The 23,841-nt window shown below is 46.6% G+C and overlaps 1 protein-coding gene across 1 annotated transcript in view; it reads left to right on the forward strand.

Moving 5' to 3' along the window:
- The window catches only part of pde4dip (phosphodiesterase 4D interacting protein), a 69,897-nt gene extending 49,189 nt beyond the window's left edge, over positions 1 to 20,708 (forward strand). The window contains exons 13-40 of the mRNA XM_027290218.1: positions 1,483 to 1,698; positions 1,802 to 1,981; positions 2,067 to 2,261; positions 2,333 to 2,575; positions 2,667 to 2,832; positions 4,734 to 4,992; positions 5,091 to 5,376; positions 5,460 to 5,628; positions 5,721 to 5,837; positions 6,101 to 6,569; positions 7,259 to 7,494; positions 7,611 to 7,659; positions 12,514 to 12,773; positions 12,895 to 13,044; positions 13,166 to 13,363; positions 14,797 to 15,069; positions 15,156 to 15,287; positions 15,442 to 15,561; positions 15,688 to 15,877; positions 15,958 to 16,082; positions 16,175 to 16,309; positions 16,395 to 16,487; positions 16,571 to 16,725; positions 16,823 to 16,948; positions 17,109 to 17,247; positions 17,375 to 17,421; positions 17,544 to 17,697; positions 18,718 to 20,708. Of these exons, the coding sequence (XP_027146019.1) occupies positions 1,483 to 1,698; positions 1,802 to 1,981; positions 2,067 to 2,261; positions 2,333 to 2,575; positions 2,667 to 2,832; positions 4,734 to 4,992; positions 5,091 to 5,376; positions 5,460 to 5,628; positions 5,721 to 5,837; positions 6,101 to 6,569; positions 7,259 to 7,494; positions 7,611 to 7,659; positions 12,514 to 12,773; positions 12,895 to 13,044; positions 13,166 to 13,363; positions 14,797 to 15,069; positions 15,156 to 15,287; positions 15,442 to 15,561; positions 15,688 to 15,877; positions 15,958 to 16,082; positions 16,175 to 16,309; positions 16,395 to 16,487; positions 16,571 to 16,725; positions 16,823 to 16,948; positions 17,109 to 17,247; positions 17,375 to 17,421; positions 17,544 to 17,697; positions 18,718 to 18,890 (5,055 nt within the window). The 3' untranslated portion in view covers positions 18,891 to 20,708. The remainder of the gene's footprint in view (positions 1 to 1,482; positions 1,699 to 1,801; positions 1,982 to 2,066; positions 2,262 to 2,332; positions 2,576 to 2,666; positions 2,833 to 4,733; positions 4,993 to 5,090; positions 5,377 to 5,459; positions 5,629 to 5,720; positions 5,838 to 6,100; positions 6,570 to 7,258; positions 7,495 to 7,610; positions 7,660 to 12,513; positions 12,774 to 12,894; positions 13,045 to 13,165; positions 13,364 to 14,796; positions 15,070 to 15,155; positions 15,288 to 15,441; positions 15,562 to 15,687; positions 15,878 to 15,957; positions 16,083 to 16,174; positions 16,310 to 16,394; positions 16,488 to 16,570; positions 16,726 to 16,822; positions 16,949 to 17,108; positions 17,248 to 17,374; positions 17,422 to 17,543; positions 17,698 to 18,717) is intronic.
- Positions 20,709 to 23,841: the final 3,133 nt, after the last annotated feature.

The raw sequence follows: 23,841 nt of genomic DNA on the forward strand, positions 1-23,841 counted from the left end.
ACGTTGACTCTGAAGCGTCTTCACCTCGCTGACCACATCCTTTTTTATTCACTTCACTTCGTTCTTGTCCTATCCGGTCCCTATCCTGTACCCCTCTTTCTGTTCCCTGCGCTGTCACCTGCAGCTATCTGGTGCAAGCGTGATTCGATGTAGCGGGCACGAGGTCCTTGCTCTGTAGGGTCTTCTTCCAGGCCAGGGAGCCCGGGCCGGGCAAGCGCTCGCAGCGGCAGGCGGCCAGGACGCAGGAGGACTGAACCGGCCCTGCAGGGCTGGACACGACTGCAGGGGGCTGCCGCACAGGAGGGAGACAGAGAGACACAACCAGTGAGAGGGGAGGAAGTGTGTGTTGTGTGTGTGTGTTTGTTTAAACTTCTCGTCTTTGGACCGAGTGTGGTGTGATGTGACGTTTCAGGACTTGCAGCTCGCTCTGTGGACGGCTCGATCGGCCTGCAGAGAGTAGAGGAGGAGCAGCTGAGGCGGATGCGAGCACGACAGACTGAGGCAGGAGGAGAGAGAGAGAGGAGCATCAGAGAGCTGGGACTCCCTGCTGCACCAGAGGCAGCTCATAGAGGTCACACACACACTGCGCATACACACTGCACACACTGAAACACATGCACCACACACTGAACACACACTGAACACACACTCACACATGAACAACGACACACACAGGCACACAACGACACACACTGACACACACTACTGCACCATCACACACGGCAACCCACCTTTGCACCACACGGGACACCACATGTAACCACACATGACCTGCACACACACATCTGATACCACAACAATGCACACACAGCCACACTGAAACACACACTGCACACACATGAAACCACCTGGCGTGAACCACACACTGAATCACACATGAACACAACTGCACACACTGGAACACCACCCTGAACACACTGAACCACACTGAAACAACACGTCTGCACACACACTGCACACCAACACCTGAACACACCACCTGCGACACCACGACACACACTAAACACACACGCACCTGAACACACACTGACCTGAAACCCACACTGCACACAACACTCAGTCCGTCTGCCAGATTGAATTTCACTTTCCTCACGGTTTATTTTCATGGTTTGGGCCATTTGTATTTGCATACACATGTGAACACGCAATCAAACGACACTTCCTGCCCTCCCACGAAGGAATCCTCTGCTGCGGATTTGTTTTTCAGGACTGTGAGCTGCTCGAGGATCCGAAGGAGAAGAGAGACTCTCTGCTTCAGAAACTCCGGCGAGGTCAGGAGAGGAACCGAGCTTGGAGGTCATAGAACACACACACACACACACACACACACACACACACACACACACAGGTCATCCAGTGCATCCTGCAGTGTATTTGTGTATTTACAGCTCACAGTCACATCAGAGAGTCTGACTTCATTCAGGATTTATTAGTGCGTCATTGATGAATATTTAATTTTCATGTTAATGAGCATTTGTTCAGGAAAGCCTCATTAGTCATATTTTAAAGAGTCACATCAGGCTCAGGTCGAACCTAACGCTGATGATCGACTCTTCTCAGCGAGCGGTGGACGAGAAGTTCCGCTGCGTGGAGGAGAAGGAGGAGGAGACTCGTCGTCTTCAGCTGCTCCTCAGAGAGAAGGAGCGAGACCTGGAGAGGCAGCGCTGCGTCCTGACCAACAACGAGGAGACCATCACCGTAAGAACAGCCTCCATCACGTCTTCATCCTCATCTTCATCATCCACCGCTTGTTACTGATCGTCTGTGTGTGTGTGTGTGTGTGTGTGTGTGTGTGTGTCAGAGCCTGGAGGTGCTGGTCCGTGGTAAAGGTCTGGAGCTGGAGCAGGTCTGCGACGCCTGGAGGAACGTCCAGCGTCAGCAGCAGGACAGCGAACAGAGACACAGCCGCTCCATGAGGGAGCGAGACGACATCATCAGCCAGCTGCAGGCGGCGCTCAGCGCCCGCACGCAGGAAGCTCAGGTACAGACAGGAAGTGAGCTGCAGGAAGTGGATTTATTCAGAAAACACAGATCCATCACATTTCTTCTTCTGGTCTCGTCTGTAGGACCTGCGCTGCTCCCTGCTGGCTCAGATCCAATCAGCTCCCAGCGACGTCCTGGAGGAGCTGAAGGTCCGCCTCCAGCTCAAAGACCGCCTCTTCCAGGAAGTGCTCGCTGACCGGACACACCAGGTTCAGGAGCACCAGGAGCAGGTCCAGGATCTGCTCAGAACCATCAGCTGCAGGGACCAATACATTCAGGTAGGGCAGAGGAGCTCAGTAGAAACTCTTGGGTCCGGTTTGAAGCTGTTACTGACGAGGATCTCCTGCAGGACTCTGCGAGCCGGCTCGATGAGGTCATGACGGAGCAGACGGCGAGGCTTCAGGAGCTCCGCAGACAGCTGAGCTCAGGGGTCGGATCCAGGTCTGACTCTGGACCGGAGCTCCAGGCCATGCAGGAGGAGCTGCGTCTGGCGCTGAGGAGGGAGAAGGAGAGCCAGGAGCAGAGCAGGAGTCAGGCCACCAGGCTGGACTCCCTCACCAGAACTCTGCTCGTAAAGGAGGAGATCATCCGGGTCAGCGAGGGGGACCGGGAGGATTTTACACACCCAGAACAAATACATCCAAATATTTAACCCAATGTGTGTGTGTGTGTGTGTTGTGCAGGACCTGCAGAGGCAGATGGTGGAGCCTTCAGGTCTCTCGCTGGTGGAGCGGTTGACCCAGGAGGTTCAGGAGCTGCGGGAGAGCCTGGTCCAGCAGGACGGTCCTCCAGCCAGAGGCCCTGTTCTCGGCCGTGACCGGCCCAACAGCAGGCAGCCGGAGTTTGGAGGTGGGCATCAGAGAAGCATGGGACAGTATCTGTGACAGCAGCTGGGGGTCTGACTGTGGTGTGGGGCTCCTGCTGGTGCTGGTTCTGGTTCTGGTTGAACCGGTCTAACCTGCTGGGTGTGAATACTAACTGGTGTTGTTACTGGTGACGGTCACACACAGGTGTGCACGGCTCCTAACACTGAGGACAGAAACGTTTATTAATGAATGAATTATCAATGTTTTAAACTTCTTAACGAGCAGCATGAATTTATTTTGCACCTTTTTGAATCACGAGCTTAAAAATTCATCCGGAGCTGAAAAGCTTCATGTTGTTTGATGTGTTGACCCAAAATAAAAATGTCTTCTGCTCTTTAACACTTTTATGAACTTGATCGTGATCGTGGACTCGTCACACTCGGTCCAAATGTTCCGAACGCTTCTCGTCTTTTTAAGATTTCTTTCCACTGTTCTGTTTTCTGTGATGTTCATATTTCCAGCTTCAGGTTTTATGACTGAAGGAAATATCGACCTGCAGAGGAGGAAGTCATTATGTTTCCAAAATAAAACCATAAAATAAAAAATAAAAAATCCACTGACAGATAAAATCAGTTTTCCTAATTTTCATCATAATTTGGATCCAATCAGTAAAACTGATTTTCACCATCAGAGATTAATTTTATTTTTATTTAAGTTTATTTTGTGGATATAACTTGTTTTTTTAAATCATTTTTATCATTTTGGGGAGACTCGTCGTGTTAACGGACGGCTGGAAATGTTTTTTTTTATTCTGTAAAAGTTTCAGTTCAGCATATTTTCTATGATACATAATCTGTGAGATGCTGTCATGAACATTTTGTATTTTCTGATAATCTGTGGATCATATATTAACTCTGTATGTTTGCATGTTTCTCAATGTTTTTACTGAAAATGAAAATACGAACACGTTTCCACGTTTCTAGATTTTGTGATTTGATGAGACTTTGTGCAATTCAACAACCATCACATTCATCTCTGTGGTTCAGTATTTATTAATATTTCATAAAGTGGAGTGTCACACTGGAGCACAGTAAGTACGGACGTTTGTTTTCTCATTGATCTTAAAGAATGTGGCTCCATAAACGTTAAAAAAACATTTGTTGAATCTCAGATATTTGATTTAAACGATGTAATCAATAAATAAACATGCATCACTTCACTGATGTATCTGTGATTTCACACTTCAAATCACTTTTTACTTCATATCTGCACAAATGATTTCATCACTTCCTGTCTTCATAGTGACGTCATAAGCACAAATATTTACACACACACACAGACACACACACACACACACACACACAGGATCACTGTGTGGAAAATTATTAATTACACAATTATGACGTGCAGAACACAAATCACAGCTGTTTGTCACTTCATAGGGAATATGAAATATCACATTAGTCAGCAGAGCCATACGCAGGATTTTCAAAATAATGCGTCCAAATTCCAGAAGAAAAAGTCCAAAAGTCTCTAAAACAACAATTATCTTCGTCCCTGCATGATCTGAATGAAGTGAATCCTCCACAATATTTTAGTGATAAAATTCTGGTGGAGAAACATAATATTTTAATTTAATTTAATTTCTTTTCCTGAAACAAATATTTATATTTGTCTTTATGTTTAAAGAAATCCTTCTAACTCTTCTGAAATTTAACATGAGAACAAATCTAAATATGAATGCATTAGTGTAGAGGAAATACAAATAAGATCCTTTAATTCATTTTATCACCAGGTCATTCAGTAAACTCAGATTACCCATAATCTAACTGCTACAGAAGGACGATCAGACAGTCGGTGGTTGTTGTTGAATCTCACAAAGTGAACCTGAGACTCTCCTGATGGATCAAATGTAACTTTTCTTTTCTTTCCTCCTTCCTGCAGAACTGAGCTCAGAGGATGAAGACGAGGCCGACGACGATTTGAACAGCGAGTACACTGAGAGCGTCGATGAAGAGGAGTCCAAACTGAGGCTGCAGTCTGCTGGTGCAGGAGAGACTCCACCCCAGGATCTGCTATTTGAAGGTCAGGGACTGATGGAGGTCAAACAGCTGGTGGAGCAGAAGAGGGCGGTGGAGAGAGAGCTGGGAGAGCTGAAGGCTCAGCTGGAGAAGGCCGGCTTCTCCTCGCTCTCACAGATGAGGTGAGACGAAGAGTCACAGGGTCACATTTCAGATTTTAATATTCATCTTATTGTCAGCAAAACTTAAACTTCTGTTTGTGTGTCTCCGTCTGTTTCAGGAAAGCTCTGTTCAGCCTGCAAGCCGAGAACAGAGATTTAAAGCATCAGCTGACTGAAGAGCCGCAGCCTGACAGGAAACAGAGTGATGAACAGAAAGAGGAGGAAGAGGAGGAAGAGGAGGAAGAGGGGGAGCTGGATGTGACCATAGAAGGGGTGGAGGATGAAGAGGACATCGCTGAGCTGTGGGACGCCTGGGATGGAGAGCTGTCTCTGTCTCAGACCAACATCCAGATGAGTGATGATCAGAGGAAGAAGTCCCTGAACCTGCTCACAGACTCCTCACAGGTAGACGGAGCGACAGGTCCGACATCTGAAGAACAGAAAGAAAAAGAAAAACATCCTGAAAGTCTTTTTCTGTTTGTTTCCAGGACGGCGTGAACAGCGACAGTCATCAGCAGGACGCCGCGTCCTCTGTGACGAGTCTGAAGACAGTCCGTCTGCAGCAGAAGAGCAAAGAGCTGCGAGAGCGACTGATGGTGTCTGAGGCCACAGTCCAGGCTCAGGCCGAGCAGCTCAAAGACTACAGAGAGCTGCTGAGTGAGTGGCTCAGCTGAAGGCTTCATATTTATAATAACCGTCCTTAATGAATGATGTTAACCCTGCTCCTCCTTCTTCATCCTCTTCCTCAGCGGAGACAGCAGTGCAGCAGGACAGTAAGCAGATCCAGGTGGACCTGCAGGATCTGGGCTACGAGACCTGTGGCCGCAGTGAGAACGAGGCTGAGAGGGAAGACACGAGCAGCCCAGGTACGTCTGACACACCTGAGACACCTGAGACAGATGTTCCAGATGTTCCTGAGAACTCTTTATGTAAACATTTTAAATGTTGTAGTAGCATCTTAAAACCACCAGATGGCAGTAAAGGACAGTCCTGACAGGAAACAGCAGCACAATATATTTTTCGTTTGACGACTGTTTGTTCCCTGCAGAGTTTGATGACTGTTTGTTCCCTGCAGAGTTTGAAGACTGTTTGTTCCCTGCAGAGTTTGATGACTGTTTGTTCCCTGCAGAGTTCGATGACCTGGAGATGTGCACATCCTTGGATTGTGGTTCTCAGTGGTGGCCTGCCAGTAGCAGCAGCTCCACCTTCACTAAAGCCACCACCCAGAGCTCCGGTTATGTGGAGGAGTCGTCTCTCCAGCGCCTCGTGGAGGACCTTCGCTCCCAGCTGTCCCGCTCTCAGGCTGTGATCCGCAGCCTCCAAACCCGGCTTCGCTCCCTCTCGACATCCAGCGACTATGGACCCTCCACACCCCGCAAGGTCAACTGGTCCTTCCAGGCGTCGCCCTCCCAGAGTGGGGCGGAGGATGACGAGGGCTGGCAGTCATCTGACGGAGGTCCTCTGGCTTCGCCCCGTCACCCTCACCCAGACAAAGGCCTGCAGGAACTCTCGTCCCGCGTGGACGCACTGGAGGACCAGCTGAGGAAAGGAGGCAAAAAGTCTGTCAGCGAGGACGGAAAGTCTGCTGCCTGGCCGGGGTGAGAAACACAAAACTACAGCATGCCTTTAATTTGATAGATGAATAATTAATAACTAGCATGTATCACAGCATCTTCTCCCAGCTGCTTTGGGGACAGAGAGAGGGCGTAAAATGAACTTCCTGGAGATGTTTCACATTAAAAGACTAACAGGAAATGGAGGGTTGAGTGCTGGAAGAGTTTCAAGTGTGAAAACATCTGCAGAGGAAATGTTGAGTTTCATTGATGGGAACTTCAATGGGGTCAAAAATATAACAATAAAATATGAAATATGCTGATAAACCAGGAGAAATAAATAAAGAAGTGTCTCATATTAAGGCCTGTCAGCCTCTGGTTCAGCCTGCAGTGATCCCTCCATCACTGCCGACAGTCTCAGTCCTCGTTAATTGATTGTAACCACACGTTTTATGTAAACTCGGCTGGGAGTCAGAGAGGATTAACTGACATGAGGTGGAGAACATGCTGTCCCATGTTCAGGTCCTGAAAAGTCACTGTTAGCCTTACAAGTGACCCTACCACCCGGAGCCCAGGGGTTCAGAAACACGGTAACAGTGTGTTTTATTCCAATAATAAAGACATGAACGACAAAAACAGCAGTTGAGTCTTAGCTCCATGGTCTGTAAACAGATAGCAGCTGATTTTTGGTTCATAAATGTAACTCACTTCTGTTTCTGTCTCTCTGTCTGCAGTAAATTCGACACTCTGATCCAGGCTCAGGCCAGAGAGCTGTCTCACCTCCGTCAGCGTCTGAGGGAAGGTCGGGGTGTGTGCAACATTCTCACCCAGCACCTGGGAGACACCACCAAGGCCTTCGAGGAGCTGCTGAGGGCCACCGACATCGACTACTACATGGGCCAGAGCTTTAGGGACCAGCTGGCTCAGAGCAGCGCTCTGGCACAGCGAGTCAGCGCAAAGATCAGCGGACGTGAGTCTCAGGACGGACAGATTTCATTAACAGGCTGATTGATTTAAAGATGAAATAAAAACGATGACCTCAGAGAGGTCACATGACACCAGCGCTGTTTGTTTGTTTTCCTGCAGGAGATCATCCAGAAGATCCAGATGAGAAGACAGAGCTGCTCGCCATCCGGTCAGTGTGTGTGTGTGTGTGTGTGTGTGTGTGTGTGTGTGTGTGTGGTGTCGTGCTCTGCATAACAACAAGGCTCGATGTTGGTCAATGGAAACTCTCGGTGTGTGACGCTCGATGTTTGTTCCTCAGGGCAGAATAATCAGATGCTCACTCGATGATGATCTCACTGGATAGTTAATGACAGAGCTAATTGGTTAATTAATGAGGGAGGATGGGCTGGATTGACCAGATGTCTCTATGAATGTACTTCCTCTGTGAGGCTGCCTGTTTATTGAGAAGTGCTTCACAAAGACAGACTGAAGTCTAATATAATCACAGTGGATCTTAAGGTTCATCTTACAGCATCAACAGACTCAGACTCAGAGTCAAGAGCCGAGGATTTCTGTGGTCTGTGTGATTCTGTGATCATCACCACTGACTCTGCCATCCGTAATCCAGCTTCTGTTACTGCTGCAATACAGCATGGTCCAACGCGTCGTCCTTTACTGTTCAGCCTGCTACATATTGACATGCATCACACACCACGCCTCCAAAATCACTGGTCTCCCGTCCTCAACCTCTCAGACCTCAGTATAGCACACGAGCCCAGCAGTTGCAGATTCAGGTCCCCGCCCTGTAAACGTGCTCGCTGTGGCAGAAGTTTCTGAACTTTCTGCCACAGCGTCTCTTCAACAGACACCCCGGTAACCGCTACAAACAGGAGCGATGTGTAGGGGATAGGAAGGATAAATGTAAGGACAATAAAGTATCTATCTGTCTGTATGTACAGGTGAGACCGTGGAGGGATTTATAGATAATCAGTGTTTTGAAAGGGAGGCCAGACTCGGGGTGATGTGGTCTCGTTTTTTGGACATGGTTAACCTGAAAGATGCCGAGGTAGAGTGAGTTAAGGTGGAAGATATTAGAGTAGAGTCACAATGCTGTTGGCTGAGGATCATTTAAACATTTTCAGCTTCCTGCTGAGAAAAACTTTTCTTTGCGTCCTTATTTACCTTATTTCACTCGTCCGCTCTTGTTTCCTGCCGTGAGCTGGACGTCTCTTTGGCCCTTCAGAAGCTCGTTAACTCAGAGAACCTCCTCTGACGTCACGACACTGCAGGGCAACCCTCCACCCTCCTCCACCCTCCTCCACCACCAGCAGCCATTCATCCAAACATATAACTCATTAACTTTTTGCTGGGGAGCCGTGACCAGCAGGCACGGCCGATGTCCCGGCGAGGACCTTAACTGTCCAGACGATTGGTCGGCTAATTAGTCAGACGAGGACACAAAAACAAACGGGTGAGATCAGGACAAACACAGTTACACAACAGGAAGAGGAAGTCCTGCTGAAGCCGTTAAAGCTCCACAAATCAAGATTTTCTACAATAAAAACATCATATTGTGCATTTTTCTGAAAGTCTTTTAGCCTCTTTTAGCTCCTAGTTTTGGTTTTCTTGGATTTTTACTGTCTGAACAAAGAGCTGATAAACTCACTGTTACACCTCCTGCTCAGTTAGAGACTCGCCGGTGAAGAAGGTTCAACATTCAGCAGCTAAAGAAGCAGATATTCATCCCAGAAGTTGGTGGAGACCAAAGACGGAGATAAAAGAGGAAACATCGGACACAAAAACCACCAGTGTTGATGATCGTGTTGCTCTGTGTCAGCTGGATAAGTAAATGTATAGTTTGAGATTATTTGGAGCAGGATTGGATGAGGTACTGATCCATCATCAGTGTACAACAGGAAACATATCTCCAGACTCCAGTGACAAAAACAGTATTTTTACCTCAGGGAAAATGAAAGTTGCTGGTCTACGTCTGCCTCAATCTGTTAGGCTCCATCTGTAGTGTCTGTAGTCACAGTATCTTTTGATTTATGGAGTTATAAAAAGATATTATAGATATATATAATGTATACACGCCGTGTTATGAATATTTCAGGCACTGCCTCTTATAGGCAGCATGTGTCCGTCTCTTCTTCTGGATGAGTGATGAACGTCCTGAATGTTCACTCACCTAATTCTGTTTCATAACACACACTTTGAGTTTTATACCCGAGTGACATGAAAACGGCTCCATGATGTATGAATCTGTGATGAAATAGTTCAAACCATAAACAAACAAACAAATAAACAAACAAACACACAAACAAACACACAAACAAACAAACGACGCTCTGTGAATAATTAGAGATGCTCGTCAGAGAGGTAGAGAGACAAAGACACAGACAGAGAGCGAGGCCTGCAGTAATCTAACATGTCGCAGCACAGATGGACGAACAGATGTGAAGGAGGCCGTCTCATTTAGACCTGTGTGTGTGTGTGTGTGTGTGTGTGTGTGTGTGTGTGTGTGTGTGCGTGCGTGCGTGCGTGTGTGTGTGTGTGTGTGTAGGTGACATACTGTGTGTTCATGTACAGATGAAAAGACGTCCTGATAGAGAGAAATAACCTCCCAGACGATGCTGCTGATATCTGGGTTGATCTGTTTATGTTGATGTTTTAGTCGTTTATCTGACTTCACTTTGTCTGTTTGTAGATTTCAGCATATTTAAACAACATTTCATATCATCATCATTTCAATCATAAAATGAAACATATTTTATCTGGATAAATTCTCAGTGAGTGTGATTGTACTGATGGCCAAATGCTGCGTCAGGCTCAAGGCGCGTTGACACGGCCTCTAATCAGGTTAAGTTATTAAGACCTGCAGTGGGGAGGGAAATAGGTCAGAGAGAGACAGAGGGAGAGAGAGAGAGAGAGAGAGAGAGGGAGGGAGGGAGGGAGAGAGAGAGAGAGGGAGAGAGAGAGAGAGAGAGAGGGAGAGAGATGTGAGAGCCTCAGTTTGCTTCAGCAGCAGCTGAACATCCAGCCTCACTCAGCTCATCATGAACCTGGATTCAGAGCGATGCAGCTTTGACTTGAATTTGTATTCTTGGATTTTCTTCGAGCTGCAGCTGGATGTAAACTTTTCTTCTTGTGAGAATCGTCCTGAAGCTTCTTCTCCCAGCCCTCCATCACATCCTGAAGAGACGAGCTGATGAACTCTTGCTTCACGGAGCCTGTTTGCGTGTTTGTGCACAGATGAAAACAGGCAGAAGAAAGAGGAAGTGCTGCTTTGTGGACGAGCTTCTGTTTCTCTCTTTCTCTGATGGGCAGTGCAGCGTGAACACACAAGCCTTCAGGGTCCGGACATCCGTTCATACTCTCATCCCTCTTTCCCTCTCCTCCCTCTTTGCGTCGCTCTTTCGTCACTACATCTCTCCCTCGGGGCTGCTGCTGCTGCTGTGTGTGTTGGTGGGATAGTTTGCATCCACAGTGGGAATAAGAAGCTTTCCTTCCTGCAGCCTCCACACACTCGTCTTTACGTCCTCGCCGTTGGAGCCTCTTTTTGGGTTTCCACATGTGGTCCTAACCCACACACTCCCAGGATTTGTGTGTCCATCTCGGTTGGAGGCCTGAATCTAATCAAAGGATTTGCTCTGCTGTTCACCCGGTCACCCACACCCATCCCTTCATCCCCGGCTCACGCTCTGCCCATCTACTGCAGCTGCTGTCACACACTCCGGGGTCAGGACGTCTAACACTAAACTAATGAGCCACGCTCGATTTCCACCGGGGGGAAAAACGGCAACAGAGAAAGTTTTAAACGACCGAGGGGTCTGAGAGAGACGAGTGGAGACAGTGGAGGGAGGGATGGTCGGTCAGTAGCCCAGGGAGAGGGGCTGTCGGCTGGGGAAGCAGAGAGCGCTGAAGGTGGCTGATGGCTCCTTTGTGGAAGGCCATGCTGTCCAAAAGCAGCCCACTGTACAGAGACTCTCTGTTCTCCTTCTCTCTGTGGGAGTGGAAAGCTCAGGAGAGAGAACTGCTGCTGCTGAAGAAACTCACCGACCGGGAGAGGAGAGCGCTGCTCGCACAGCTCGACAAGTAAGACAGACCAGGCAGAAGTCACGAGACGTCAGAACACGAGAGAGATTCTGTTTTAAATGTGACATGAAAGTTCTGCAGATCGACTTTATTCTGATGATGCAAATGTAGCTCTGTCAGTGTGTGTGTTACCACATACAAGCATGGTGTATGTGTGTGAGCCTGTCATTGATTCAGATGTATGACCTTCAACATCTGTGTACGAACACGTCACTGTTAATGAAATCAGCTGTAGGCTGCACACAGCTCGTGTGTTGTTTGTGTTGTTGCTGGTCGCTCAGGTGTTTCCTGTCAGTGTGTGAGTGTGTGTGTGTGTGTGAGTCTGCGTTTTTACCTGTGTGATGTGAAGCAGTGTGTAATGTGTGTGTAAGTCACTAAGAGGCTTCCCTGAAGCAACACGATGCAGTCAGCAAAGCCTCAGTGGGACAGAGCAGCAGGCAGGTGACTCACACCTGGCACACTGTTCCTCAGTAATAATCCTTTAAGTCACAAGGATGCAGAAGAAATACATGTATATATTATAATGAATGACACCAGCTCTTCCTTACATATGTGTGATTAAATAAAGATAAAGAGTACTGATGCATAAGTTTTCAATTTAAAGGCACCTCAGAATGATTTATACAAAGTCCACCATGTTACATCACTGAAGAACACACACGGCTGTAATCTGCAGCCTCACCACCAGATGTCACTAAAGTTCTACACACTGCTCCTTTAAAAAGCTCAGACCAACACATTCACACCTTAAAACCTCAACAACTGAAACTGAGAAGTTATCGACTGCAGCTGAAACTGTCCAAATTAAATCAGCTCTGTCCCTCCTAACATACGTAAGAGATGCAGCAGGGAGCGGAGCCATTATATCATTTAGTTTACAGCTCAAAAATAAACTAAAATCTATATTAATTATGCAGGTTTGTTTGTGTGTGTGTGTGTGTGTGTGCAGGCTCAGTAAGGAGCTCCAGCAGAAGGACAAGGTCATCGAGTCTCTCCGAGCCAAACTGAACCAGCATCACCATCCTCATCGCTCCGACACGCCCTGCAGCAGCCACGCCCTCTCCGACACCACAGACCAGTCGGATCGCATCTCCTACGTGTCAGATGAGCACGGATCCACCAATGAGGACCTGGAGCTTTGCTCCGATGTGGACCGCGGCAGCGATATCGGTCAGAAAGAAACACAGGCCTCTACCAGACTCAGCACAGGTGAGTGACCTCACTGTCCTGAGGCTCTTAATTGATAACTGATCAGGTGATGGAGGTGTGGCTCACTGATGTGTGTCCATCATGTTGGTTGTTGGTGACAGCAGACTCTTCTCATTTCCAGATTGTCACTCTCACAGTGGCTCCATGTCACGTCACCCGTCTGTCCCTCCATCCATCGCCTCATCCCACACCGCACAGTCATGGCTCAGCAGTCCCAGCATGCAATGCCCCAGCTCGCCACACAAACCCGCAGACATGCAGAGTCAGACAGGTAGGAACGGCGTCCAGGAGCGTGACCCAGAAGAAAGCTTCACCTCATGCCTCTGAACTACAGCTTCATCCTGTTACTCTCTCTTTCATTCTTGTGCTTTGGATTCTTCTTCTCCTCCCAGCTCCGGCCTCAGGCATCACCTCTGCCCCCTCCTTCCACCCTGCCCCCTCATCTTCCACCCCGCAGGGGCCTTTTCCCTTCCATCCCCACCCCGCAACCCTGCAAACCCGTGACCAAGGCAACAAGGGCGTGGGTTTCTCTCTGGCTGAGGTGCATCAGGAGCTGCAGATGTTACAAAAGCAGCTGGGAGACAATGACAGTGCGTTGGTGGAGCTGTATGTGCATGAGTGTGTGTTAAAACCTGCTCTGAACTAATCAAGGAAACTTTTATTCTGCACTTAAACCCTGAAGAGCTGAGTCAGTGGACAGCAGCACCTTATCATGAGTTATAGTTTGCCTGATGATTTAAACATCAAGGTGAATAGATAAGAGATTGATACCCTCAGCCTAGTGCAGGCCGCAACTTCTACACCGTTGAGTTGGCTTTCTATCCGTGGTGGTACCCATCGTGACGGGTCGTCCAGTCTGAGGTGTTCAGAGAAGCCACTCATCGTGAGGTTTCCTCGATGGTCCAGCAGCTTTCAGACATGACTGATTTTAATTGATTGTAGCAAAAGTCAAGATGTGATACGATCACTGGAGGGCAGCAAAGTTTGAAGTTCTTCACGCAGAGGCTTTATCCTCTCTCCTCGTAGACGCTGATGTCCTCGGGAGACATTACTGTCTGTCAGAGGCCGTTGCATGCTCAGGTTTAAAGATACTGTCTCGTCAGGAAGGGCGCTAAACGTTCCAGAGTTTGGTGATGGAGAAACTGGTTATGGTCCTTTGACCTCTGCCCTCAAGATATCTAAATGGAAATTTCTTCTGTGGCTTTCCACAAGTCTCCTCTTTCTAACTGAATGCTGATCACATGCAGCTTTTTGCAGTACGAATGCTTTTGTTACGCAGAGTGAATTTGAATATTTCTACATACTGTGGTCCATAAACAGTATTGAATGTCATGAATTGGGTCTGCTCTTAAAGCTGATGAGACTCTAGTGGATCCAATGAGCCCAGTTGTATTCATGTGTGATGATGTTAGTCCCCCATTGGAGCCATTTCATTGTAGAGTGGCCTCCAGGATAATCACAGCCTCATCAAACTGTCCAACCACAAACCTGAGAGCGAGCACGCTCAGACAATGGACAGCTCGCAGTGAGGGGCTTTCTGAGACGGTCAAGTATGGATCCATTTTGCAACAAACCAATGACTAGTGCTGAGCTGCGTGTCAGGTTCCAACTTTTAGATATACTGTGCACTTCTATGTGGCATGTACTGTTGACCAGCTCTTTCAGGTGAAACAGGTTAATGAAAGGAAGCCGGATAGATCGACTCTGTTAGGGAAATGAAGTGAGAGTTTAAATGATCCTTCACTTCTGTCTTTCTTGTGTCTTCTTCAACTTGCTGCACTCTCTGTCTTGTTAAATAACTGTTTGATTCTTGATGAGCACCCAGCCTAAGAAGGATTTGCTGTGATCTTTAAACACTAATGAGCGACGGAGCTTCGAGGAACCCCAAACCAGCACGACCCCCCTGTGATCCCTTCCCCTTCCTTCGTGTCTCATTAACACTCTCTAACCTTTTTCTATCCCTCCCTCCCTAGGTTGGCCTTTATTAATTGGTCTTTACTTGATGTTCCTTCATCTTCTTCAGGGTTCTCCACTCCACAGTCCAAACCTCTTCACGGTTTCCCGTTCAGCCACCAGCAGCCCGACCCCTTCCTGCCTCTCAGCTTCCACGGTGGATACCAGCCTTCTCCTTTCAGCACCAGCAGCAGTCTGGACGCCAGCACAGCCATGAAAGCCGGGGCCAGTCTGCTGGAGAGCAGTGCATTGTGGGACGTGGCCTATGGTACCAGGCCGGTGAGACTCGGAGCTGACCTGTCTTCAGGATCTTCGGGGTACCAGTCAGGCACCAGTCACACAGGTAGATACGCAGTGAAGTCCTAGTCTGGGTGTTCATTTCTGATCCTCGTTGTTGTTCTGATGTTGTCCCTGGTGTTTCTGTTGTAGGTTCAGACCTGATGAAGGAGCACCTGAGAGAGATCAGGAGTCTGAGACAAAGACTGGAGGACTCCATCCAGACCAACGATCGCCTCCGACAACAGCTGGAGGAGAGACTGGCCCGCACCGCCACTGAGAAAGGTAACACACACACACACACACACACACACATAGTCTGAGTCATTTCAGTCATCAGTTACATGTTTTTTAATAAAATCATGCATGCTTCAAAATAAGATTAATTTAAGAAAGACTTCATGGTACCACATGGTTAACACCTCCTTGTCCTCTCCAGGTGCTCCCACCAACATCTACATCCAGGGTTTGGACTCAGTCGGCCAGCTGTCCAGCGAGATCAGACTTCTGAAGGAGGAGAACGTCAGTCTGCAGAACCAGCTGAAGCAGGCCACCAAAGGTAGAGTGTGATGTTCACGACCAGGAAACAGGTCCAGCACATTTGTAACATCGTCTGTTGGTTCCTGAGAAGTCTCAGACAGACGTGATGAACAGTTTTGGTGCTGTCACGTGTCCCGTCCTGCAGAGGGCAGTAAGGAGGCGGAGCAGCTGAGGGAGGCGGCGCTCCTGGAGCGGGCCAGGTTGAAGGAGGCGGAGCTAGAGGCGGATAGGTGGTTGGAGCAAAGCAGGAAGCTGCAAACTGAGGCTGAAGCTCGCAACCAAGAGATTGCACAACTGAAGCAGGACAGACAGAGGAACCAGGAGGCCATCAACAGGTGTGTGTGTGTGTGTGTGTTCATGTACAGTCACTTCTCATACACAGAGCTGGATAACATGATTTCATCTGTTTTCATAGACTCCAGCATGAGGTGAGCGTCCTCCAGCAGCAGCTCTGTGAGAGCCGCAGTCTGGTGCACTCTCTTCAGTGTGAGCTGCAGGTGTACAAGAGAGTGTGTGACGTCCCCACAGACACACACTCAGGTAAGATGTCGCTATTTGAACTTTCCAGAGACACCTGTGTGACTGAGAGCTCATCTTGTATAACTCATCTATGTTTGTGTGTTTACAAGCAGCTCAGGCCGGCGACGGTGCCCAAAGCGACCGCAGCACTGCGACCTTTGACCCCAGAGAGCTGCACGTCCAGCTGGAGCAGCAGCTGAGCGGACAGGCTGACACCCAGCCTCGATCCAGGAGACAACTCTTCAACGGTCAGTATGACAGACAGAATAAAGCAGATCACAACGGCACAATAACAGAGAGAGACGTCATATTAATGTCAATTTTCCTCCACAGATAATGTTCCGTCTCCGCCTGTGAGAGACACCGGGCTCGTCAGTCCGTCCTCTCCTCTTCATCCTGCACAGAAACATGCAGAACAAACTGGAGGTGAGGACGACAACCTGTTCATGTCCATGCACACTGACCTCACGTGTCTCCTTATTCCTAATTCCCTTGTTTTTCCTTCCCAGCAGCCTCGACCCTGCAGGGTCAAGCGCCATACGGCTCATTCGCCAACCGTCACGGCCGCCATGCAGTGGGCCACATCGAGGACTTCAAGGCTCTGAAGCAGCAGATCCTGGAGGGCGGTGCTCTCCTCCGCAAGATGGAGTTCAGTCTTCACCAGGTGAGAGATCCAGAAGCTAAGAAGGCCACAGATCCACAGGTCATGTCATGTTCAGGATTAGATGACAGGTGATAACATGTTGTCCTGTGTGTCTCAGCCGTCAGACTCTGTCAGGAAGTTGCTGTCTGACACTGAAACACTGAGACAGATCCTGGAGGAGGCCGACTCTCTGCTCCAGATGTTCTGGAGAGCAGCTCTGCCAAACGTGGAGGAAACCAAACAGGTCAGAACCAACATGAAGTGTAACACATGCAAACACCAAGAGACGGATGGCTTCAGTTTAAGATCTGTCTCTCACAGTGACTGATTGCATCAATAAAGCCTCGTGTTAACAGTATTGATCTCATGCACATGCTCCTGGGTGTGTGTATGTGTGTTTGCAGGATCAGTCTCTGAAGGAGGAGGTCGTCTCTCTCCATCTGAGGCTCTCGGAGAAAGAAGAGGCTCTAAAGGACGCCATGGAGAGACTGAAGAGCTCCAACCGCACCAAAGATAGCATGGAGCACTTTATCGTCAGCCAGCGTGAGTCACTCATGTTCAGATATATCTTAGAAAACCAGGTGTCACATTGTTTTTCACTGCAGATGTCTGATACTTTCATCCATCTCTGTATCCGTTGTTCGCCTGACAGCTTCTGTTCTGTTCACAGTGTCGAGAACACAGGACGTCTTGAAGAAGGCCAAGACAAACTTACAGGTGAGTTTATCTCCGGTTCTCACATCATCGATCGTTTTCCTGGAGCAGGTGAGAGTAACGCAGGATCTCACCTCTCTCCTGCTCTCTCTCTCTTTCCTCCGACTCCTGCTGAGTCTCCTCAGGAGAACGAGCTCAGGATTTCCTCCCTTCGCCATGCCTCTTTCTCCTTTCCTCTTTCCTCCTCCCCTTTTACTTCCTTCCCCTTCCCCCCCACCTCCTCCTCTTCCTCCTCTTCCTCCTCCTCCTCCTCTTCCTCACACCCCTGGCCTGGTAAAGGTATGACCCCCTGGCTTTGCTGTGCTCAGTTCATAACAGGATGAAGCTGCTTGCTGGTGGTAGAATAGTTCTGCATGTAGTCGGTTGAACCTTTATTTCATAACAGCTGTCAGTGTGTATCATGGGACACACAGTAGCCTCGTGCACACACACACAGATGCTTTCAGTCTGAAGGAACATTTCTGAAGACTTCTTAACAACAAAAGCATTAATTATACATTTCAAAATCATGCAGACTGTTTTTTATCTGCAGCAGAGATGACTTCTCTTTTGTATGTAGCAATGATTTGTTATGTGGGTTCAGATGTCAGCAGCCGATATTTAACTGTTGTTTCGCATCAGTTATTGTACACTGGCTGAATGTTCTTGGGTATTTCTAATTTGGATATTTGAAGACAAAGATGCTTTGGCGAATAAATAATCGAAAAACATCGATATTGGGTCAGAATTTCCCAATTCTCGACTCATCCGTACGTCAACGAGAACTCAGGTGATGATAACACACTTTATGGTCACAGAGGAGCTGCCTGCAGAGACAGACATGTGAACGCTGTGAAACATGAAGAACTCAAACAAACATGATGAAATGAGACATCGTGTGTGTGTGTGTGTGTGTGTGTGTGTGTGTGTGTGTGTGCTGTTTAACACTAATGACAGCGTGAAGTTTAATATTTTACTCACCGGGAATGTTTGAAACATCTTGAGCTCCTTAGTCATCCTGTCTGAATCCACACGAGTTAATTAAAGTTACTAATTTGTGTGACAGTAAATGTTAATTCCCTCAAATGAATCATTTGTACACCGACCCAACCGTTACATCATCTGCTCTCCCTCGTCGTCTTCCTGCTGCACACCCTTTAATCTGAGATTTCATAAACTGAACACTGAATGTTTCTTTGACGGGGACCATTAATTAAGCTCATACTTAAGTTTGAGGGAGTTTTTAAAGGTACTAATTATTAATCCAGATACCGACACGTCCTGCAGCATCATTCAAAACTCACTGAACGTCTCTTCCAGGTGAAAACTCAGGAGGCTTCTGCGAGCTCGCCTTCTCTCGTGGTTGGAGTGTCATGAAGCCACGGACCTCCTTCATCTCCTCCTCCACGTCCTCCTCCTCCACCTCCTCCTCATCCTCTGCTGTCCTGGGATCAGCTCACCACCAGCGCCCCCTGCAGTCAGCTCTCCTGTAGTGCACCAGCCCGCGTCTCTCATCGTGATCTGCTGTTCAAACAGAAAATGCTGGAAATTCTCAGTCTCTCATCGTCTGGAGGAACATTTCAGTTGAGAGACTGATTGTAACTGTTTCATTAATTAATGTGTTCAGACGTTATGAGGCCGTCAACATTTATATGAGACCAGTTTGAGTTCGGCTGGAGTTGGTTTGTGATTCGTAGCTTCTGATCAGCAACATCAACAAATATGAAACCAGATTTAACACAGAGTGACTTTAGTCCAGGTTTAGACCTGGACTTATGTGACATAGACAACTGGTTACCAACCTGGCAGGAGGAAAACTTCACAGGGGACTTCACAGAAGTTTGGGAACTTTTGGTCTAGGCAGATGAAAAACAGTGAAATAGCTTTGATCTCGTTTTTCCTGAATCCAGAAGTGACATCTTGTCTCATAAAACCACATCAGAGGAAATATTTCCCCCTTAAACTCATACATCAGAGTCTCTGGATCAGAAGCCAACTTCAGCCTTCAGCAGGGATCCAAGACACAAAAATCCACTTGATGCCAGCAGGAAAGGAGCTTTGAAAAAGCCAAAACCAAACTGCAAAGTGCTTCCTCTCAGCCTCCGTCGAGGCTCGTGTGTGTAGTTAGTGTGTAGAATAGTTGCATGTGGTTTGAGCGACTCGTGGAAACAAAGCCATACTCTCTGACGGTACGCTACGTGTTTTTGTTTTGTCATAAAAATGGCCAACTACTGATAACATGTGGAAAACACTAGAGCTAGGACTACCAATAGACAGTTAGACAATGTTCTTGTGCATTTACTCACAAATAAAACACCAATTTAGGATTTGTTGCTCCCTGTCCTCAGACTCCAGAGTATTACTGTTAAATGTGGAGTCGGTTCTCTTCAGATGTTTAAAGAAATGTGGGTCCAACCCAGTTTTTCCTGCTGAAACACGAACCTGCAGTGTCAGACCGCCTTCAGATGAAGCTGCTGAAGCAGCTCAGTAAACCAGTGTTCATGAAAAGACTGGACTCATCGAGCTGCTCAGCGGTTTGTGCGATGCCTTCAGTGACCTGTGCGATAATTTGTCTTCTCGTCATTAAAGTGCACGGTCCAAGAGAGATGTTTCATTTTTCTAACCAAAAAAATGGACCACACTTTTATCCTTTTTTTTAATATATATTTTGGTTATTTGTTTTTTTGCTAAATTTGTGAATCAGTTTATGTTTGAATTTCCCTCGAGATGACAATCATTTTTTAAAAGATTAAAAAGAACATCTGTGTGTAAACCTCTGCAGGATCTGTGACGCTCACTGTGCAAATGAACTTTTCTCAAATTGGGTATTTTACACTGGCTTCTCCACGTTTGAGTTCTCTTTTAGTTTTTCTGGATTTCTCTGTAAAGATGAGCTGTTTTTCTTTCTGTGCATGAACTGTGGCTTCACTGCCCTCCAATACTTTTACTGAAATATGCAATTTTTGGGTTACTGTGCAATAATAGCCTTTGTGGTACTAAAGTGCCATGTCATCTCGTTTCAGCTCTGAAGCTGAATTCATGGAAACAAATTGAGTTTTGGATGAATCTGTCCAAATTTATGACAATCAATCTGAAGCAGTTTTAAAGGCCCTCTTTAACTTTTGGCTCAGTTTTATAAATAAAGATCAACCAAAGTGAACAGCGTTTTTTCTCAAATCAGGTGAAAAATGATCAAGTTTAAATATGTTTTTTTTTTTGTGTAATATTGCCCGCAGGTCAGAGGTCAAACTTAGTGTCTTTCTTAGTGTCTGTGTGGTTTTAGGAGCCACGTCTCATGTATGTACATATTAAAGGGAGTGTGTGTTTTTTTGTTGCTGTATTTTTATGCATGTTTTCTTTATTAAAAATGTTTTGGGGTAAAAGTGAAAAACCTTTTTAATAAAAAGGGGACGAAACAACATCTGTCTTTCTTGCATCAACTACATGACATCATCGACCACGGGACACGTCACATCATCGACCACGTGTCTCTCTGGAGTCAAATACAGACCCACAAGCTAAAAGAAAATAAATCATTTCACTAAAAACACATTCAGACTGAGCTAAACATTAAAAAGGTGTTTTTCTGTCTGAGATTTGAATGTTGGAAGGTTGGTACAGTCACAGACTTGTTTGTGGAGAGAGTTCCAGAGGGAGGAGGGCAGCTACTCTGTCGCCCCAGGCTCGGTGCTTGGTCCTGGGGTGGTGGTGGAGTCCGGAGGTTAGGGTCAGATGAACGGAGGAGGCTGTGGGATGTGATTGTAGTGATGGAGCAAGTCAGTGAGGTAAGAGATGCCTGGTTATGGAGGGCTTTGAACTGAATGTGCTGTGAAACCAGGACCCGTGGAGGTTCTGGAGGACAGGGGGGATGTGGTCACGGTGTGAGGGTCGAGTTTTGGATGTACAGGAGTTTATTGAGAGTTTTGGATGGTGTGCCGTAGAGGATACTGTTGCAGTGGAAGGTGTGAATGAAGGAGAGTGATGGGGTTCATGTGAAGTGATCATGATAGCTGCTGTTAGCTGTAAGCTCAGTTAGCTGTTCCACTGTCTGCTCGCCTGGCATCAGCTTCTGGCTTGTAGCAAGCTGAGCTACAGCAACATGGCAAACGTAGTTTAACTCCTTTTACATTGAGCCGACTTCATCTCAAGTCAATCACACCTTTCAACAATAGTTTGACGTGCACTGATCTACAGCAATGCAGCAACTTATTTGTAATAGTTGTAGTTATGGTTCTATTTTATTTACATCTATTTATTTGTTGCATAGAAGTCAGCCTTTAATTGTTTTCATTATGCCAAGAGGCTGCTGCAACACTTTAATTTCCCTTTGAGATTAATAAAGAACACCAGAGCTCCATCAGCAAATCCCTCGAGCCTGAAACGCTCCTCTGCCAAAACAGTCAGCACCTAATTCACTGTAAATCACAGAGCAGCCGGAGGACGTCAGAGGGAAACCAGAGAACATCTTCTCCATAAAGTATGATCCAGGTTCACCAGAATCAGTGTGTGTGTGTGTGTGTGTGTGTGTGTGTGTGTGTGTGCTGGGTAACATGTTCAAAGCATGTTTCATCGACTTCCAGCAGGTGGAAGCAGACTCCAACAAAACTGATAAAATAAAGACACACACACACACACACACACACACACACACACACACGCACACACACACACACACACATTAAAGATAAAATAAAATTACAAAATACATTTCCACCACATGTTTTGCTCGCGTGCGTGTGATGCGTTCATGTCACAGAAATCATGACTCGAGCTGTGTCAGCACGTGAGGCTGAAACAGACAGACAGGAAGAAGATTAGTGTGCCTTCAAAATAAAATGTGTAATCTGTAAACTAATCTGCAATGTAAGGCTCTGGGATTCAGACAAAGTCAGATGAATGTCAACATCATGTCAAACACCAAACAGGTAAAGATCTTCTGAAGTCTGCATAACTCTTTCACCTCGTTCCCACACATCATTTATTATATTTATTATTATTACTTTGGTCCACGTCTCTTAAAGAGCAGAGAACGTTGACAGAGAGGTCAGGCTTTTGAATCAAGATTCATTTATTTGTTTATCCATTTATTGACCTGTATTTTAATCTCTTTCACGAGGCACTGTTTTCTTTACTTTGTCTATTTATTTTTTTACATTTTAATCTGTTTTATTATTCGGTGCATCTTTTTATTATTTTGTGTTTTAATCATTTTCTAAAGTCGTGGTCTTATTTTTAATGTTTAGTTGTTGTTGTTGTTGTTTTACTGATTACAGAGTAATTTATTACTTTTTACTGTCGAAGGGACAGATATAGGAAATCTGTCCTGCCACATGTCATCACACTGTATAATAACAGCTAAAAACAACAACAACTCAGGTCATAATTTACAGTCACTGCACATTTCCCCTTTCTTACTTTGCACCAAATCAACACTGCCAATTTGCTGTATATACTTTTGTACAATATATTTTATTTACTATATATTATGAATAGTTTGTTCTTTATCTTTATATATATATATATATATTATTTTTTTTTAAGATTATTTTTTGGCCTTTATTGATAGTACAACTGAAGATAGACTGGAAGCAGGGGGCAGAGAGGGGGAGTGACACGCAGTAAATTAGCCGTCCGATGGAGGATTCAAGCCGGGGCCAGCTGCAGCGAGGACTATAGCCTCCACACACGGGGCGGCCTCTTAACCCACTACGAATAGTGACGGAAGATAAAGTGTAGAATGTTGCAAACATAAAGGAAAATAAGTGTTAAACGAAATAAATAAGTGTTAAACGAATAAACCTGAATATAAACATGGGCATACCAACATGACGGGGAGACACTCAGCTGAAAGCCTCGCCAGGCATCGTCTCCCAAACAAACAATTCAAACCCCAAGCGATCATATGGGCGTGTAACGAAAACATGAAGACAAGTGATCACTTCAGTTCTGCAAAGTTATGGTCTGAGGTTAAACCAGTCATCACGAGGGGCTTCCCCTTTCTGTTCCAATGCAATCTATACTCTTTGTGTAAAAGCATTAAAAAGAAATAAGGGACTAAAAAGAAAAAGAAACGTGGTCAGCTTTGGTCCACGGGCCAGTCTTAGAGGACACAGTGAACGACAGAAGTTGCGTGGCTCATGGCTGGATGAAGATGATTCTTCTTGTGTGGACGTCTAGTTCAGTTAAAACAGGTCAAACATGTTGAAAAAGACGTGCGTGGGAAAACAATAAGACTCACAACAACACACCACAAACATGTCCGTCCGTTTTGTGCTGGATCTGCTGGGGAGGACTCACCGTCGCACAGATCAACAACAGACCCAGATCTGACTAACCGGCCTCCAGCCCGCTCACTAAACCTTCTGCTCCGGCTGGAATCCAACGAATGCAGGAGGCGCGCTGATCACCAAAACTGCAAAGCCAAATAAATGTTGAGCCGCTGTA

Source organism: Larimichthys crocea, chromosome XVII (assembly GCF_000972845.2).
Source record: "Larimichthys crocea isolate SSNF chromosome XVII, L_crocea_2.0, whole genome shotgun sequence".
NCBI classification, from domain to species: Eukaryota; Metazoa; Chordata; class Actinopteri; family Sciaenidae; genus Larimichthys; species Larimichthys crocea.